The sequence below is a fragment of the Sander lucioperca genome, chromosome 7 (assembly GCF_008315115.2).
Source record: "Sander lucioperca isolate FBNREF2018 chromosome 7, SLUC_FBN_1.2, whole genome shotgun sequence".
In the NCBI taxonomy this organism is placed as follows: Eukaryota; Metazoa; Chordata; class Actinopteri; order Perciformes; family Percidae; genus Sander; species Sander lucioperca.
Genome location: NC_050179.1, coordinates 31302418 through 31322401, shown reverse-complemented (window position 1 = coordinate 31322401; position 19984 = coordinate 31302418). Strand labels below are relative to the sequence as shown.

Below are 19984 nucleotides of genomic sequence, written 5' to 3'. Positions count from 1 at the left end.
TCAAAGAAAGGCTCTTTTATGGAGTTTTTCTTTTATTGAAAATTATTTAAATGCAACAATATATTAACGTTTTAAAGTACTTAAATATATAATAAGTAAACCTAAGTCACCTAACACATAACTACAATAATTTAACAAATAACAGTAACACTATTAACAAGTAACAAAATAAATGTTGAGTTGGTATGCCAACCAGCTTCAAACTTTAGCAGTTCTTTTGCAGAAAAATGACCATATTTGCCTTCTCTGGCAAGATAAGACACCTCTCCTGACTTATGGCATGTCCTGCACAGGAGAAACTCTCTGAGGGGCCATCCACACTGAGACGCTTTTTGGTGCAAACGCACATGTTTAGCATCGTTTGGGCCCACTTTTTTGAAACCTGGTCCCAGGGTGAAAAAATTCGAAAACGGCTCCCTTTTGGCTTCGTTTGGACGGCGAAGCCGCATACTTATCGTATCGATGTCATCGCCACACCCCTCGACCTCTTACCCACGGCCACTGACACACACGACTGCGGTGAAGCTATAAGCGAGCATATCCCATCTCCATGGTCAAACAAGCTCACTTCATCTAAATACTTGTCTAAATAAATGTCTCTGCTCCCTGACACTTCCCTCTGCTCTGCCGGTCCTGGATTCTACACAAGATATATTGCTAATGTTATGTAGCTAACGTTAAACATCGCTAAAGCAGCTACGTTACGTTAACGTTAGCTGCTATGGTTATCTGTTTATAAAGTGGAAGTAGACAACTTATCAACTAGCTAGCTAATCTGTCTGCTTATCAACTCTTTGAATGGATTAGGGCCTATAGTAACTTTTAGCACGGCTTATTGTAGAAAGGCTACTGCAAGAAAAACGTGTAGATTATCAAAAAGACATTGGATCATTGAGGTTTGTTTGACTGCCGATGTTAGCTAGTTAGCAGAGCTAACGTTAGCTCTGCCAGCTAGCGCGCTGCAATCATGTCCGATGGCAGACAGAATTGCAAAATAAAAAGCAATCCAACAGCACATTATACAATGTAAACAAAGACACTTTCTTGCGGAGGCCTTTATAAAATGAGCATGGTGAAAGTTATTATAGTCCATGGATGTATTAAGAGAAGGTTAGTCTAGCTAGTCATGTTATGATGGGAAGTGGAAGTGACAATGCTCTTCTCCGTTTTTTGGTGAATTTCTGTAGCAGAAACAGCGCCGCCTATAGGCCTGGAATATGAAGTAGCGTGTTGAGTCATTTACAAATGGATACGTTTGGATGCAACTATTCTTGAAACGAATCCAGGGAAGACGGGTAAAAAAAAGATTGTTTTGGTACGTGTGGACGTGGCCTCAGATGGTGTCCAAGAGGCCTGTACACACAGGTATGAGTTTGAAAGGGCAAAAGACAATTTGGGGGAGGCTGTCCCGCTTCTCCCACCACCAGGCTACAGGGTCAGCAGAGCAAGTGTAATATGTTTACTAGTGATCACGTGCAGTGAATGGTTAATATGCTTTTACATCTGTTTTGGTGAGCCCAGAGGAAAAATATGGCATTTTAAAAGTAGCCTACATTTACGATAGCTAGCTAATGGTAGACTACAGAGAAAGTGTGATATTTTTACGTCCGTTTCAGAGCGTGTACAAAAAGCCGTCTATCAGCAGTGATTGCATGTCTGAGAACAGCGCGGACACGCGCTTCACACCGCGAGCGGGCACGTGTGCCACTCGGTGGAAAAGGGAGAAAGATAAGAGTCTGCCGCTGTCCAGCCGCTGTCCAGCGACAGAGGGAAAATATTTCAGTCGGAACCGAAATGAGGAACCGAAATTTGCGTTCTAATCCGGTCTGAATACTACCGTTTGCGTATGAACCATCCATTTAGAAAGATGCAGGGATCCGTGTATCGATGAAGCCCTATCTGTGATAATACAACTGGATACCAATTTGTATCGGTGAACACCCCTACCACTTACGTATGCTAGAACGTAGGCTCTGTGTAGAGCCTCCGTACAACCATAAATCTGCCTTTAAACGGACTGCATTTAAAGTGAAAGGTGTCTAAGGCCCAGTTCAGACTGAAGATTCACGATAAGACGAGTTGAAATTTGCAAGTACTTGCAATGTGCCAGTCTGCAGCGTTCTGAAACCTGCTAGTGTACACCAACGTCACTAGATGAGAGGGTGCAGTGTTTCCTCTATGTTGATTTTATTGTGGCGGCCTATCATCAGAAATAGGGCAGACGCACAATGTAGTCGCGGTTGCCTTTTAAATGATCCTGCCGACATAATGCATAATGTTGACTGCCACTCACATTGAAATTTAACAAGTAGAACTATTCAGAGGTTATTGGGCCCGTCCAGTTTAACTCCACATACTGTTGTGTTAATGTAGTTTATTGTCAAAACGTTTGCTTTCTTCCGAGTCAACTATTAAACGAAGAGCTCCACCAAAAACGTCACCGCGGGAGATGGCTTTCAAATGCAGACACCAAAATCAACGTGAGAAATAAATAACTAAGGCTAACATTACAAGGCTAACATTACAAGAAACATAAACAGGCTAGCTAGCTAACTGTTCTCTTCTCACGAAGTGACTTTTTGCCCGAAGACAGCGGTGTGGAGAGTAAAACGGGAGACTAGAAAAAGGCGTTCAGGTAGTGTGTTGTTAGGATGGCTACAGTAAATCATAGGCTCCTGTTATCTGAAAGATTTTCAATGTAATGGCTCAATATCTAAATGATTTCGACAATGTGGATGAGGTTGTTATAACTGGATGGCCTGCAGCTTCAAGCTCAATTCGTTTGGATACAAGCGTTACATTTTGGAAGATAGACGGGATTCTGAACAGCGATGCCCGCGCTGCGGAGGAGCATCTCGCTGCAGCCCGCGGGATGACATCAAGCCCCGCCCACATCCAAGTCAGCCATTTTTTGTTTGTTTACGGCACGCCTACTATATGCCACAATGCAAAGCACCACAACAATCACAACAACCGCGGATTGCCGTTGTAGACAACTGGAAACTTTTTACATTGTTCGTCTGCTATTTCATCTCTAAATTCACTTCTGAGCTCCACAAGAGATACCGGGTGTAACGTAAGAAGCTCGCTGACCGGGCTGTCACTCACACACAGCGGCCACGGAGCAGGCAGAGGCGAGGGAGATCAGCATCTGACAGGGCACACTGTGTTTGGGCATTAAGCATCAGTGTAGCATTTTAAGTGGTAAAATGGGAGATTTGTAGAGTGAAAAGGGGTCTTGAAGAAGGAAGGCTTGCATACCCACACTATGCCATACCCAGTGGACGAACCCTGCACTCATTGCCTGATATGATTGTTTGACTGTTTTCCAGATAGTCATCAAAATCCTGGAGGGCGAAGATCTGTCTAGACTACAAGGTGTTTTGGATGAATTAGCTGATTAGAGTGCGACACCTTGAGCCCACAATATTGCATGTAATGAGTCTTACCGTAACATTATATCTACAGCAACAGCTTTCCCGACTTAACCTGGAGCTCGCAAACCGAAAGTAAAGTCTGTTTCTCTCTGCCGTTATCTATCACAGCCTAACGCTAGCTCTGATAGCTGACATTAGCTAACTTTAGCGCTTGTTTAGCAGAGCTCTATAACATCAGTTAAGTTAACCTCAACCAGACCCGGTTCTATGTGAAAAAAACAATGGCAGAGAGAAACAGACTAACTAAACATGCTTGCTTTCTGGGAATTCCACGTGAACTCATGGAAGACGTTACCGTACGCTGGCTGTGTGGTGATGCCAGGCTTCAGAGTAGGGCTGCAGCTATCGATTATTTTAGTATTAATGGAGTATTCTACCGATTATTCCATCAATAAATAGAAAAAAGAGATGTAAAGATAAAAGAAATACTTTTGTTTTATTGAAGAGCAATAATAAACAATGGTTTGGTTACATTTTCGGAAAAAGCAACATTTTTGTTGCCTACATTGCTTACAATATCATCTCTCAAAAAACTAAACATATGAAGTGCATATATGCAAGTGCCATATTACATTGTAAAATTTTGAAAGAAAACATTTTCTGAAATGACATCAACCTCACACTAAGGCATACATTAAACATACGTAAACATTACCTTAAGTTGTGCAACTTAACTTTCAGAACTACAAGTTTCATCCTGAGACTGATCTGTATATAGGCCTATATGTAAATGTAAATATTAATTATACTCAATCTATTTTAATTTATATATAATATATAAATTAAAATATATAAATTAAAATAGATTGAGCTCTGTTACACTTATGCTACTAGATCGCTGATCAGCTGTTTCTCCGTGAAGAGAGAGAGTGAGAGAAAAAATGGTGCGCAACAATCAGCTGATTCTCCGACGGGATAGTCAACAAGTCGGCTCTTTAGATCAAATTGTTGTCACTGCTGTATTTTCTTGTCTTTGTTTTCGGTAGTTGTTGTGTTTGGTGTAGTTTCATCGTCCATACAACTCCGTGATTTACTTTTGTCGGGTCCGCTTCGTGGAATGGATGAGAAATGTTTTCTGTTGAGATGCTGAAGCATTGACGTCGTGCTATTATTGTGGTAAGCTAGCTCGGTTTTTCAGTAGACACACTGTACAGAGTTCTCGTTTTAACTACGTTTGAACTGATTCCAAACTTTGGACACTTTCTGTCGTTTTCTCCAGCCTGTCTCCTCTCTTAGCCCCTCACTATTTACGCTCTGGCATGTGCCGCCCGCAGACTTAGCAGCGTCTGGTGTGCGACAATAATAATTATCTGTGTGGAAACACCGTCCGTCAGCAATACAACGTTGGTAACATTGAATTAACGAAGCTTCGAGGCAAATCATTTTGCATCGAGGATTTTTGTAATCGAATTATTCGAGTTATTCGAGGAATCGTTTCAGCCCTACTTCAGAGCAGCAGGTTGTGGGTCCATAAGATCATAATATGTTTTCTCCTGATTACATGTAATCCATTCCACACCAAACAGTGACAGAGTTAAAAAAAAGAGTGACATGAGAATGTCCCAAACCCCCTCAAATGTTTAAATAAAGGAATTAAAAGTAAGGTACTTTTATTATTTTACACACCGTGGTAGTGACTTTGGTATCAAGTATCGTGTACTTTTGGTGGTATCGGTACAGACTACTAGATTTTTGGTATCGTAACATCCCTAGTTGCTTGTGTTACTATCTGGGGTTTGGGTGTCGCCTTTTAAGGGATAAGACGAGGACTGTGTGTCGGCGTTGTTCAGCAGTTGTTGGGTATGTGAGTGGAAATACATCTAACATGCTAACGCATATCCGACGCCATCACCCAGATGTGCCAATCACTGGAACAAGACAAAAAAAACTGTCCAACTTCTCCTCCCTACAGTGCTTGACCAGCCTTTAGATACAAATAATTAAAGGGAGAAGAGCATGGATGTTAAACAATAGCTTATTCATTTTTTCATTTTACCTACTGTTAAAAAAAGCAAATACAGGATACTCTTTTTGCACTTGCTCTGTTTACTTTAAGTTTTTATTTTTGTATTCCTCCTGAAAGTGACTTTATTTTGTTGCTGGATTGATAGCCTACATCTGGCTTCAGGTTGCACTAAAAATTCATTTTACTTGAACAGTGCAGTGTTAAACAATTTTAATAAATAGAGATTTGAACCTTATTGAAATTTGTTGTGTAAATTGTTAATAATTGAGCAATGGGAAAATAATCGCTAATTGAAAAATTAATCGTTACATTAGTCGACTAATCGAAAAAATAATTGCTAGATTAATCATTTAAAAAATAATCATTTGGGACAGCCCTAATGAAAGTCAGAAACAAATCACACAAACTAAAGTGCAGATTGCAGAAATATAAAAACAAATATGTGGCTTTACCACACTTAGTAGTATTTAGATTATTTAATTATTATTTACTGTAATAAACATATGTAAACATGTGGATTGCACTTTTTAAAAAGGGGTGATAGAATGATTATATAGTAAGGGTGCTCCGATCAGGATTTTTGGGGCCGATCACCGATTGCTATTTTATCATATATTAATTTTAATATTCTTAACAACAATGCATAAGTATTAAAATTAACAGAAGATAATGTATTGTGAATTGTCAACGGTTTACTTTTATTGACAGGAAACGTTCAACATTCCACTTCCTCTGTTAGAAACACACCTTAACCAGCTTAACATATAGCTAAAGCCTTATTCGGAATAAATTACAAAAAAACTGTCAGTGTGTTCTTCAGTGTGTCTTTAGTGTGTTCTGAGCAGGGTGGGGCCACTTAAATTTTTTACCAGCCACTTTTTCCAGAATTCAAATTTATAAAAGAGAGTGCACTATCATATTTTGAATTGCTTTATTAAATTATGTTTTATTATTAATACATATTTTATTAATATAATGTATTTATTATGTGTCAGTAGCTTGTTGATCTTTACATTGTAAGTTAATTTCCTATCCTGGCCTGGGACACACATTCATACGGTTTGATAAAGGACTTATTGGACTTTAACTTATCATTGATTTTACAATAACGAGTGTAGCTCATGGATGTGTAGCTGTCCTCAAGTTAGGTCATCCTGTACGTCTCATCTCCGGTTTTTCCTGCATTCACCGTGTGTGTGTGTGTGTGTGTGTCGTCAGTCGCGGGGTAGAACTGAGCAGCAGAGAGCCAACAGGATTAAAACGGCAGCAGCTTTCAAGCGACTTAAACATCGTTACAGTCTACATTGACGTTAAAATGTAAACAGGTTGGCAGGACGGTCTGAAATGTTGTGCACGGTCTTTCGCTGTACGTTTTGTCAATGTGCCACTTGTTTGGAAAGTACCTTCTCTTTTTCTCTTTTTTTTTACTTCGCCCTCAACAGCTTGTACATCCATTGCTATTGCTGACTCCGCGATGGGCCTCTTAACACCGGGGATATGTCGCCACATTTTTTAACAGATAATTTTCCTTTCGTCTGTACCTCAGCTCAGCTAGCTAGCTAGCTAGCTAGTTACACTAGCTACTCGACTATGCGTGGTCAAAGCCCCGGCTGTGAACGGTTTCATTTCCTGTAAGTTCTTCACAATAAAAGTCCTCCGTCATTTTGGTATTTGAATGTTTTTATTATGAAGCCGCAAAATCCGGAAATGTTAGGGATTCATTAGCAGTAACGTAACGCGATTCCTATAAGCATTGTGCATTGTTACTTAGCAACAGCATTCTTTGACAAAAACTGTCCAATCCGTTACAAGGATACAAGGCTAATTTTCCACCCTGGTTCTGAGGCACTTTTTTTGACCAACTCGGGGAGACTGATCAGTCCAACTGCTTTTCTGCCAATGGTCGGCCGTCTGGTTGGTGTGTAACTTAGCTGCGTATAGAACATTTTCTCACGAGTAGTGCGTCATCTGATCGGCCTATCTGATCGGCCTTTATGGAGACCACCGATCAAACTATTTAAAGCCTTTATCGGCCGATAACGATCGGTTCCCGATCAATCAGAGCATCCTTATTATATAGGGTATTTCACACTGTTCCTTAAGGTCTCCTAATAGGGTATGCAACATTGGTTGGGCTGAAAATGACCCCAGCGCTATTCTAAGGGCCCTTAACTACCCTGTGAATATTAGAACTATTTAGAACAAGAGCTTTTCTTCCAAATATAGTATGCTCATGAATATTTAGATGAGCTGCACGCTGATTGGTTGAGCGAACCACATACACATACATTGGAGACAGCAGGTCTCATATTTCAGACACTGCAACGTTATACATTGTTTGTCTGCTATTTCGTTATTAAATTCACTTCTGAGACTTTTTTATGCGAAAAATCAACTATATAAAGCTCAAATATGGGCCGTTTTACGAAAATTGATGGCTAATTGCAAATTTGGTAAGACGTGTCGGACTTCAGGAGCTCCACACAGTCTGACGAGAAAGCGGCAGCCTGCTGGGCTCCATACCCAGGGCAAAGTCACCATTTCTGGGTTACTGGACTACCGGGGCTCGGGGCTCCGTGGCTGCCAGCTGCCGGCATAACTTTTGTATATTTACAGTTTGAATTTCTTCACGGCATGTATATCACAGCTACCCTAAGGTCCTACAAAGCTAACACTTGTGTCCAATTTCAATTTAATGCATTTCTGTGAATTTGAGGGGTTTCATTAGCTGCTAGTGTCCCTTCAATCCTATGGGTAAAGATCGCGGCTAGCTAGCTACACTTTCGGCATAACTAGAGTATATTTACACTTTGAATTTCGTCATGCCACTTATATTACAGCTACCCTAAGGTCTTACAAAGCAAACTGGAACCTGTGGTAAGAGATTGCGGGTATAACAAGCTCGCTGACCGCGCTCTCACTCACACCGGCCATTTAGCAGGAAGAGGGGAGGGAGAGCAGCGAGCTGCAGGCCCTGGAGCTCAGTCAGGGCCTCGGCATTTGGTAGTCCAGTGGTAGTGACTTTGCGCGGGTATGCAGCGCCGCGGGCTGCCGGCCGTGACGGAGATTCATCTAGCAGTGTTTCCCACGCATAGACTAATGTGTGGCGGTGCGCCTCACTATCAACACCGGCCGCCGCACATTGCGTTCGTTATTTTTTTTTAATTAATTTTTAAACGCTATTTAAAACACGTTCAGCTGGATTTCCTCTCCCTGCTCTCCTCCTTCTCTCTGTGACTTGCGTCTCTCACACACACACACACACACACACACACACACACAGCTCCTTCCACCGTGCACACAGCGTCTGTCTCCATAAAGGAGAGAAGACGGCTGGCGAAATTCCCGACCCGACTCTTAGCAAACAAGCGATTGCGTCTGCTTTAGAAAGTTAACTAGTCGCAGGTTTGCGGTAAAATGCAGTTGGGTTGTCGAGGTCAAAACACTATATGTAGCAGCTGTGAATCAAATAAACGTATTATAAATAATGTTATGTCATTTTTTACTCTTACACTGAATGTTTGCTGCTTCAATCCAGATGAGTATTGAAAAGTATTTTCCGCGACTGAAAAAGGCACGTGTTGAGGATGAGGACCAGCCTAAACCGGAGGTATCAGTCTGAAACAGAGCTGAACAGTCCGACCAGTGTAATTAGTTATGTTATTACTTTGGCTTCAACCAGTGAAAGACAGGGTCAGGGAGAGAAAGAGATAGATTCGTTAGGCATTGAAGTGGTCAAGTAGAAGGTATATGAAAAATTCATATCATACAGGAAATTAATAACGGTATACGGTATAAACCGGTATACCGCCCAGCACTACCAAAACCTCACGCCAAAAAGGGGCTTTCCCCATCTTCAGTCGGCCTCATTAACAACGCCCAGGACCCCTACTGACACAGACTCTTACATTAGCGTACATGCTGGATGGACTATATACCTATCCATTGCACATTCTATATATCCTGACCCTTTGCACATCCCTCATCATTTTTGCACATCCTGCACTATACCATACAGCCATTGTACATATATATATTTTTTTGTATTTACTGTTTATTTCCTTATAATATGTTTATTAGGGGTGCACAATTCAAAAAATGTCACGATTCAATATTGATTTTCAGGCTCAAGATTCGATTCAAAATCGATTTGATTCAAAAACGATTCTCGATAATAAAAACAAAACGATTCACAGTATGTAAATGTAGTTACTTTTCCCATGTGATTGCAGTAGAATTTATAAAAAATAATTAAAAAATATGAATTGATTTTTGTAATTCTATGAATCGATTTTGGATCGGTAGAGCGAAATGGCAACAAAAGTGATACCCCCAGGATCCTCCAACTTAAATTCAAGGCTTTTTAAGACCTTTTTAATACCATTTCAAATGAAATTCAATGCCAACTTCGTACCCATTCCGATAGAAGTATGAGGGGAAAATGTAAAATCTGTATAAATTTTAAACCCTAGAAAATAATTATTTACAAGTAGGCTACTTGAATTAAATCAAACATTTTATTTAAATTATCAGTCATATTTAATACAATTTATTGGATTATAATATAATATAATCCAATAAAATAAGATATATTACACTGCATAATGAGCACTTTTACTTTTGGTACTTTAAGTATATTTTGATAATACTTTTGTACCATTACTTAAGGAAGATGTTGAATGCAGGACTTGTAACTGACTTTTTTCTACTTTTACTGCAATACATGATCTGACTAAGTCTTCCACCTCTGTAAATCACCAACAACAGTCGTGCATGAATACCTGCAGCAGTATTTAACACTGAAAACACACAGCTCAGTTCAGCGTTTACTTGCAGCTCTGCTACAGTAGCAGTGAACCTTTAACGCTACCTGCCGGTCACATCGTCTCTAAACAGTCCACTCCCAGTGAAGTCCTGCACGGATCAACAGATGTTAGAGTCCGGCGGCTGCTCGCTCTGTTTGTTATAAAGACGCACACCGAGCAGATTAATGCGCTCACAGATCCAATCTTTGCAGATGTTACCACTCGGTGTTTGGCTAGCTAATAAGCCGTTAGCCTGTTAGCTTGAGCTTTGTCTGAAGGCACCGAGCGGCCAGCCAGGCTCCGACACACACCAATACATTCCACACATCCTCCGCTCAGTTTAACTGCTAACCCCCTGCTACTGGTCAGAGAAGCGAGTTTACTTTGTGTCTCGGTCCTCCAGTGCGTCCAGTGACGGGCTCCGGTCAGTTTTTAATTAGCCTACATTAGTAACAGTTAATTTTTTTATGGTATGAACTTAATCCTAGGAAAGGCAAAAAATATATGACCTTTCTAACAAAATCCAAGACTTTGTATACCAAATTCAAGGCCTTAATTTGAGATTATCAAATGTAAGACTTCATCAATGCTTTTAAGACCCCACGGGTACCCTGGATAATGCATGGATTTAAAAAGTCAAACAAACCATCATCAGCTTAAAAAAAACAAGAAACCTGTAACAACAGTGATACAGCCAAATCCTAAAGATTAAGAACAAATACTTTTTCAAAATTGGGTCACGGCACAAAGGGCATCAAACTTTGGTATGTTTACATGGCAAAATATTTCACTGTTTCTTCAAAATAAAGAGCCCCCTTTAGCCTCACATTACTTGAGACATTTCTAACAAACTACACGTGATTAAGCTTACAAAAACTAGTTATTTCACCAATTGTAATGTATCCCACAAAATGCAGCCTTAAGCAAAAGCAGAACATAAATATATTCAGCCTGTTAATCCCAATAATGTCAGTACTAATAGTCCAAGGTGTCAGGTCCTGTCAAAGCTGCAAGACTGTATGCAAAACAACTTTAGGAAAGAGGAAACCAACAAGTTCCACAAAGCACTGCAGAAGCAGGGGAAACTGTTATTACCATTAAGATGTTTGGCTTTCAGGGAACTGTAACCTAACTGCTACATGCTGTAATCACATTATTAAATTCTGTGGCAGTAAAATTATGTTGCAATTTGACAGTACTTGCAAAAAAAGAACAATCAAAATTGGAGATGCATTTCCCGGTCAGTTGGTAAAAGATACACTTGGATTGACCAAAAGCCTCTAATGTGCAATAGATTTAAAAAGTTTTACTTTATTGTCAATAAGCAGAAACACTGACTGCGGCCATACAAGCACTGCAACATAATCAAAACTATTAACACAAATGACAAAGACTTTACTGACCAAATTCATAATTATTTGAGGTAAAGCTACTTTAGTAACTCTACGCATAGTTTTGTAACTACTTAGCAACCGTGTTTTCAATAAATTTTCCGCTCCTGGAAAACTTTACACAGCATTATTTGCCCACCCATTGTGATGAAAGGACAGGATGTGTGGCTATGGCAAGTCGTTTTTAACATTTAATAGCTAGACTGGATATTTATTGTAGCTATCCGTATATATCTATGTATCTTAAATTAAAATTATGACTAGTAACAATTGAATTGTAGATATCTGAAATTAAAGTTCTTCCTAGTAAGAATTGTACTACAGATATCTAGAATGTTGATTCTGGATAGGAAAAATAACATTGTGGATATCTGAAATTAAAAAACCCAATACACATGAATGACAAAAGTGATGTCATTTGTCCTAGGACGAATGACGTTGCGGTTATCTGAAATGACAATTGTGGATAGGAAGAATATAATTGTGGATATCTGAAATGTTCTTTTTGACTAGGAAGAATTTATTTACTGACAGCTGCAATAAATATCCAGTCTAGTTAATAAATGTTAGACTGCCACTTATTCTTTTTAAGAATTTAAATTTAGTTTTGACTACTACAATCAAAGTGGTAGATATCTTGAAAACAATTTATACTAGTAAGAATGTTATTGTGGATATCTTTAATTACCATTCTGACTATAGAAAATATAATTTTGACTAGAAGAAATGCTATTATGGGTATCTAACATGTAATTACAGATAGGTGTGGTTCGATTTATGTTAAAACGGCTTGCCATATTTGTCGAACTAATGAGTGCCTTGCCATAACTTAGAAAAGTTCTTAAAATAAGTTTCACATGCGGCAATATATGTTTTTCTAAACAAAAGGCCACATTATACTTTGAAGTTTACATAGGGCTTGCGTAAAGAACTGTCGTATCAATGGATGATGGTTAACGTTATTTGCATTCTTTTTTGCAATCCATGGCTACAGATTTCTACTAAAAGAAAAGTTTGGCGTCTTTAGTGTGGTTAAGTCGCTGCTGTCCGCGTGCTTGGTACCCTCCAATTTACAGTGTTAGCCTTCTGTTAGCTTCTCGTTAACCGACGAGTGTCTGGTGTAACGTCAACGTTATTAAAACTCATTTTGTTGCCTTGCTTCATCAACAGAATTCAGTTGACTCACAATAAATCCCCGCCTACCAATTATCGTTATCTGTATTATGGCGAGGATTGATGTGGTGGGACGAGAAAAGTACCCCGGTTAGCTAACACATTAGCGAATTAGCTTAGCATACCGAAATGCAATAGCAATAGCTCAACCTACTAGCCAATTTGCTAACGCGCGCGCATCAACAGCAATGGCACCATAAAGTGACTTCACGGTGCAAGTTGAGACAAACGTCGCATTATGATACGACATATAGCTAGCTAGTTCAGAACATTTAAGCTACATCACGGAGGCGGCCTTGATGACTCTCCGTAACGTTATATCGGAATCAGACACAGCCGGAGCTCTCGGGTACAACAGAAAACTGGTTAGCAATTTGCTACAGCAACCTACACAGTGAAGCTAGCTAGCAGGCTAACGCTAACACCTTTGTTTTGCTTGGCTAACTCTAGCTAATTCATTTCAGAAAGTGATAACAAATATTCGGCTAACAACATTTACGTCATTTCAAAAACGCGTATGCTGTTTCTCAGACTACTGTTGTACTGTGTCACTTACTTGGAATAAAAACGTACTCCAGCTCGGTTCCATTGCAACACTTAGGCTAAAATCTGCAGGAAACCTACAAGGAATCTACAACAAAGCAGCTAAACATGGTAGCTACAACTTCCTGTAACCCCTAGGGCTGAACCAAGTCCAGTGGACTTTTTTGGGGCGTTTGGATTTTTACAAGACATCTAATTTCAAATATTTCCAGTTCCATTACAACACCCCTTTTCAAATTATATATATATATATATATATATATATAAATTAAACAAAAATACAAGATCAAAAGTGGTGAAAGCAGTAGCCTACTCAGATCCTTTACTTAAGTAAAGATAAATACCACACTGTAAAAATATTCTATTACAAGTAAAAGTCATGCATTGAAAACGTTAGGCTACTTAAGCATGTTAGTAGCCAATCATCAGGAAAATGTGCTTAAAGTAGGCTATTAAAAGTAAAAGTAGCCTACTCAATGCAGAAAAATCCTCACATTTTAGAAACTGTAAACGATCAAAACAGTTCTGCCAATTAACTGTGTTTAATCAGCTAATCATTTCAGCTGTACTTGTAGACCTGGAAATTATTGGGTAGTTTAATATATAATACAACATATTTTATAAACAACATGTGTTTTGTGTGCAAAAATCTTAATTTGTAAAGTAACTAGTAATTAAAGATGTCAGATTAACGTAGTGAGTAAAAAGTATATTTCTCTCTGAGATGTAGTGGAGTAGAAGTAGAAAGTGGCATGAAAAGAAAAGACTCAAATAAGTCTAGTCTAGGCCTACCTCAAATTTGTTAACTACAGTACTTGAGTAAATTGCTAAATTACATTCCACCACTGGAGATCAATATAATCTCGTTATGTGTTCAATTCCGTTTTAAGAAATATATAAATAGTCTGTTCCATGGGCTACTGTCCATTTAGTGAAATGAGTAAAAACCTGAGAAATATAAGTTTCATCTCTAAACGTGCAAAAGAGCAAACTTCAGGCACTCCCATAGAGGAATGGGAGGAGGTAATATATAGGTAGGCCTATACAGGTAAAGTTAGTAGGGGTGAAATAATACACAATCAGCTAGGAAAATATTATTAACGTGCTCTAAAATGTGAACAAAGCAGAGCTGCTGTCGGATAGACAGCTTCATTTGAAAGTGTGTCTGCAGAGACACTCGAGAAACAGCAACTTAACTTTATTGTGATTATTTCAGAAGCTAAAGGTCTAGTTCTGTTTCCTCTGTCAAGTTTATAACTGCAGTTAGTTTTGCCACTTAAACCAAAAGTACAATATGTAACTTTCTGCCGCTAGGGGTCTCTCAATCAAAACAATGGATGGTAATCACAGACTTTTGATGACGTGAAGTTTCGTGGAATTATTGGAGTTGTAGTTTTCATTGTTAAACTCCATCGCTGATTAGAACGCATCTGTTCCGTTCCATTTATTAAGAGAACTGGATCAGAACTGGATACAGCGTTCAGCACGAAGCCCCCGTCTCCAGTTGAAACGAGTATACACGGAGAACTCGTCGTTCATTGTCTTAAATATTCACTAACGTTAAATATTGTGTTTTAATCGTTTTATGCGTATCATATAAACGATGGATGTATTAAGAGAACCAAAGGGATGTAGTCATTATGTTGTGCTACTAGCTAATGTTAGCTAGCTAACATTACTAACTAATGTTCACAAACTACCGGGGCTACCGCTACCCCGGTAGTTTGTGAACATTAGTTAGTAATGTTAGCTACGTTAACGTTAATAACGTTACAGACTTTACAGCATACAACCCTCTGATGTATTATAAGATAATACACATTATGAATTACAGCCATATAGCCATTATTACAGCTACATGGATTTAGGAGTCCCGTCATATGAGCCTGCAGTGCAGGGCGACGTGGGCGCAGTCCCGTAGGTCTGCTTGCGTTCATATCATTGCAGTGGCTCCTGTTCCTTCATTATGTCGTGCTACTAGCTAGAACTAACGTTAGCTACTAGCCGATAGCCCCAATACGGTTGTTAATAACATCTACGTTACATGCTTTACAGCATACAATGCTCGGATGTATCATAAGATAATACACATGATGAACTACAGCCATTATATCCATTTTCACAGCTACGGGAACTCAGGAGAACCGTCATATGAGCCTGCAGTGCAGGGCGACGTGGGCGCAGTCCGGTAGGTCTGCTCGCGTTCATTATGTGTGTTCATCATGCCTAGTAAAATAATTCTGGTTTCGGCTATTAGTGCATGTTGAAACATGACGGTTTAAACAAGGACCCTTATGTGTTCAGACTGGTAAGTTGATGTATCGCAAAAATAATTATCCGCTGAAATATAGAAGTTTCTTTCACCATGCAAAGTCTGTGGGAAAAGTCTTTCTGGGCCAGAGAGTTGTCAGACGTTGCAATTCCATCGTTGGCCGCTAAGCCCATGGTTGCTTTAAGACATGGTGCTGTTCCTGGGGGTTTGATCTGTTGACGAAAGAGTTTACCCATTCAAGTTTATTCACGTTACGTTTAGGAACGTTTACTCATGTCATTCTAATAAAATAGCTGCAGTTTCCCCAACATAATTACATTTTTCTTGATTTTATTTGTATTGGTAGCAGACCAGTTAGCTAGCTAGTGAGCAAGTAATCTAACATTAGCCAGCAGCTAAAACCACACTATCATAATATATTTCACGTCAATGTCACCGGGGCGAAAGGGGTTTGTTGTAAAGTTACTCAACGACGCTGAGAGCTGAGTGTGTGTGGGAATGGCTGGCGGAATCTCCGGGACGGCTAGGACGTCCGAACAGTCCGATGGCCGATGTTGTGCAGCAGCAGAAGATCTCCCGCCTGCCCGGAATTGTCTCCCCTTCACTTTTTTGTAATCGTAACTAGTCGTTTTGGTACCAACCAAACTAAATTTAGCTAACGGTAAAGACAGCTAAACGCAGAGGGGGTAGAAATTCGGCAGGGAGGAGATTTTCGGCACGAACACCGGTAATGCTATCGGAGACGTAACGTTACGGATGGCCACTGTTCTGACTCGGGTGCCTGGGTCTGATTTGGTATGTTTCCCAACGGTTCATTAAACTACCGTTAGCGTCCGTAGCACTGGGCGCTGGAGTTAAGTGCTGGCCGGGTTTGGATTGCTGTAATGATAGTGGCTGGATGCTAGCTGGCTGGGGGCTGACTGTGGATGTGTCCCCAGGGCTGTTGTCAGCTCTCATCCCGACTGAAGCCTTGTAGTGCGAGAGCGGGAGAGTGAGGCAGACAGACCAGGGTGTGCTGGCTGTGTACAAATAACAAGGTCACATGAGACACAGCCATCTTCTAACCGTATACAAACTGGGAACTATATTCTCAGAAGGCGACACACTGCAACTTCTTCTACTTGGACGGAGTGATTTGCTCACAGCACATGAGAAGCCCTGTGGTGAGGAGCAGAGAGTAACAACGGTGCTTTTCAGGTGTTGCGCTAATCACTCCGCCCAAGTAGCAGTGCTTCGCCTTCTGAGAATATAGTTCCCAGTATGTATACGGTTAGAAGATGGCTGTGTCTCATGTGACCTTGTTATTTGTACACGCTGTGACTATACAAATCACAACATGTAAATAGGAAAATGTTGCCGTTATTTTGTTATTTATTGGGAGCAGTAGGCTAGTTGGAGCCGGTTACCTCCAGGATCTGTGCTAAACTAGGCTAGCGGTGGGTGCGCCAGACAGAGTTACGACACGCACGGAGATGAGAAGGGTATGTATGGAATTATCTAACTCTGGGGAATACAGTGAATAAGCTAAAGTCCCAATAAGTCGGCGTGTTCCTTTAAGGTGGACTTTAAAACATTAGCAAAACAAAACTTTTTCTAGCATGTGTATTGACAGGGAGAGCCTAACCTGTCAGCTGTGTTGTCGATGCCTCGAGAGAAAAAAGGAAGTGACTCAGAGCTTGCCGTAAAGCAGTATCTCTTGCCGTACGATGTGTATGACGTCATTGACATTTTAAAAGGCTTTTTAGACAAAAAAGCGACTTTAAAAAAATCTAACACCCAGCAGTGTGTATTTTCTTTGCCTCCCCTTTCAAATGCAACATTCAAATGACTAGACAAAAAAATTATATCCTGAAAGTGGATTTTGAGGGGTAGCTCCATAGACCTCCATTCATTCTGCACTTGCCCTTGAGCACCCTCATATGGAACCAGAGTGGAACTGCAACCAGTTCAGAAGCCAGAAGTTTCCCAAGAGTGGAAGTTCTCCCCTTATTAGACATTCTCTGGTTCCCGTCACCCGTGTTTGATGGAAGTAACGCTTCTTCTTCTTCTTCTTTGCAATTGGTATCCCATACATTGCATTACTGCCTCCTACTGGTATTACTCGTTATCTATTATTTCATTCCATTCATTTTTGAAAATGAATAAAAATAAAGTAGCTAAGTAAAAATAAGATATGTGGGTACTCTATAGTGCCTTATCTAAATTCCAACCGAAGAAGGTGTGCTATTGGCCTCTACCGCAGAGGTCATTATCTCTCCCTCATTTCACAGAGTGTAAGAGATAGATCTTTGTCCCTAATGTAGTTTATGAAAGGACCCCATATCAATTGAAACTCCTCTTGTTTGTCCTTAAGTGTAAAAGTGATCTTTTCCAGAGGAAGACATAGAGACAATTCCTTTAACCACTGTCTGATACTAGGGCTGTGGTCGAATAGTCAAATTTGCTTAGGGGTGAAATGATCAGGAAGTAGTTAAGTGGCTGCCATGATAAGAGCCGTTCGAATTGTCTAAGTGATATGGAAAGGTGCTTCATTGCTTCCTTTGTTACCTCCTTTAGCATAGGATACACTGGACCATCCTTTACGAAAAGGAAAGGAGATATTGCCGTTGCTCTGTTTACAGTTTAGAGAATATTGTCCTAATGTATTTCTGTCACCCACCTGCAACCATATAACCCTTATAACATCAAATATGTAGATTCATACATCTAATGCGTTCTGCTTATCTTGCATACATGTAACAATTATTTTCATACAATCATCCTAATCGGGATTCATGTGGATAAAAATGAGTGGACAGGAGGGTGAGCTGAGCAACCAATAATGAAAGTAAACTTTATTTACTGAACACCTTTCATACAAGAAACAGCCTACAGCCCACTGTTTTATAATAACAAAATGACTTGCAGTGGGTGCTTCACATGAAACAACATAATTATTGTAGAATAAGAAGGGGAAAAATGGTGATGAAGTAATATTTTTCACCGGGTTGTCCACGTTTATTAAGCCTGCATGAAACATCACGTTTAGAACGCACAGGGAGTACAGCTGAGCTTACACTCAGCTGTAATCATGCGGCAGACCCGCATGATTGCTGAGTGTAAGGGCAGTCGGATTCCCCTCGCACCGCGGTTGTCTTATCCTAATTCCTTTTGAATTCTCCTTGACACCATTCCTTGACCTCATGATGTTTACCACCAGGGTTAAGAAAAAGGACTTAGGAGGTAAGAATATGAGCTTACAAGAATATGCAAGCTCCCCTCTGCCTTCCTGCACTAAATCCAGATGGGTCACCAAAGAAGCTTTATAAAGCCCTGAAGGTAAGTTATGGTTCACATGTCTCCAACAAATCCACCAGTTAACCATAATGTTAAAGATTCCGTAGCCTACTTTATAAATATGGCAGGGAAGGTAAATTAGGTATTTTCTCCATATCTCTTAGGAAGTTGTGCCAGATTGTGCTCTCTTTTCTGCCACGTGTGACAGCAGTGAGACAGACGCAGCTTCGGAGTCAGGCAGTCAGATTTTCACCAGAAGTCAGGGAGAGCAGGATGCGCATGGAGAGGAACCAAATGTGTTCAGCAGTTTAGCTCAGCCCCACAGTGAGCATGGTAGCACTCTAAACTGTCTAAAGTGCACAGCATTTCATGATTTCTTCATTATTCTGAGACCTGATCAAGTGGTAGAACTAGAGAGAAACACCAGAAAACAAAGTATAGAACCACTATGGCATGATGCGCGCAAGCTGCGCATAACAGCAAGCACAGCCAGCAAAGTGCCTCAGCGTGACAACTGACCCAGATAAGTTTCTTGCTGAACACCTGTATCCAAGGTTCCAGGGGAGTGGGGCCACAAGGTATGGGAAGGAAAGTGAGGGACTTGCAAATGAGCATATTAAAGAGAGGGGCTGCAGAGTGATTGACAAAGGGTTGGTGATGTGTGCAGGAGACCCATGGCTGGCAGCTAGCCCTGATGGTATCATTGATAATAATCTACTAGAAATAAAATGCCCCATCACCCTCAGTGCATGCACATCCATTAATGATGCATTCACTGCTAAAAACCAAGACATCAGAGTGGAAGACGGGCAGTACATTATGAACCCAAAAGGCCCCAAAGGCTACTATAGTCAGGTACAGTTAGGGATGCACTGTCTCGGGCTACAAACAGCCAGTCTTGTTATTTGGACCCCACTACAACACCTGGAGCTTGATGTGCCTTATGACAATGACTTTGCCATCACATATATGCAAAGGCTACGTAGCTTCTACTTTAAACACATGCTGCCAAAAGTTGTGGATGAATTTGTAGAGGGAAGACTGCAGTTGAGCAACAACTACATGGAATAGTCTCAAAAGCAGCTCATTAGTGCAGAATCAGAATCAGAAAATTATTTATT

The 19984-nt window shown here is 40.3% G+C and overlaps 1 protein-coding gene and 1 long non-coding RNA gene across 4 annotated transcripts in view; one reads left to right on the top strand and one right to left on the bottom strand.

Annotated features, from left to right (window-relative positions):
• The window catches only part of LOC116065871 (vascular endothelial zinc finger 1-like), a 49615-nt gene extending 36069 nt beyond the window's left edge, over positions 1 to 13546 (bottom strand). For all 3 annotated transcript variants that reach the window (XM_031321492.2, XM_036003035.1, XM_036003036.1), the window contains exon 1: positions 13329 to 13546. In XM_031321492.2, the coding sequence (XP_031177352.1) occupies positions 13329 to 13361 (33 nt within the window). In that variant the 5' untranslated portion in view covers positions 13362 to 13546. The remainder of the gene's footprint in view (positions 1 to 13328) is intronic.
• The window catches only part of LOC116065872, a 19778-nt gene extending 1594 nt beyond the window's left edge, over positions 1 to 18184 (top strand). Inside the window, exons 3-4 of the long non-coding RNA XR_004108841.2 lie at positions 16556 to 16559; positions 18058 to 18184. This is a non-coding gene — a long non-coding RNA (uncharacterized LOC116065872). The remainder of the gene's footprint in view (positions 1 to 16555; positions 16560 to 18057) is intronic.
• Positions 18185 to 19984: the final 1800 nt, after the last annotated feature.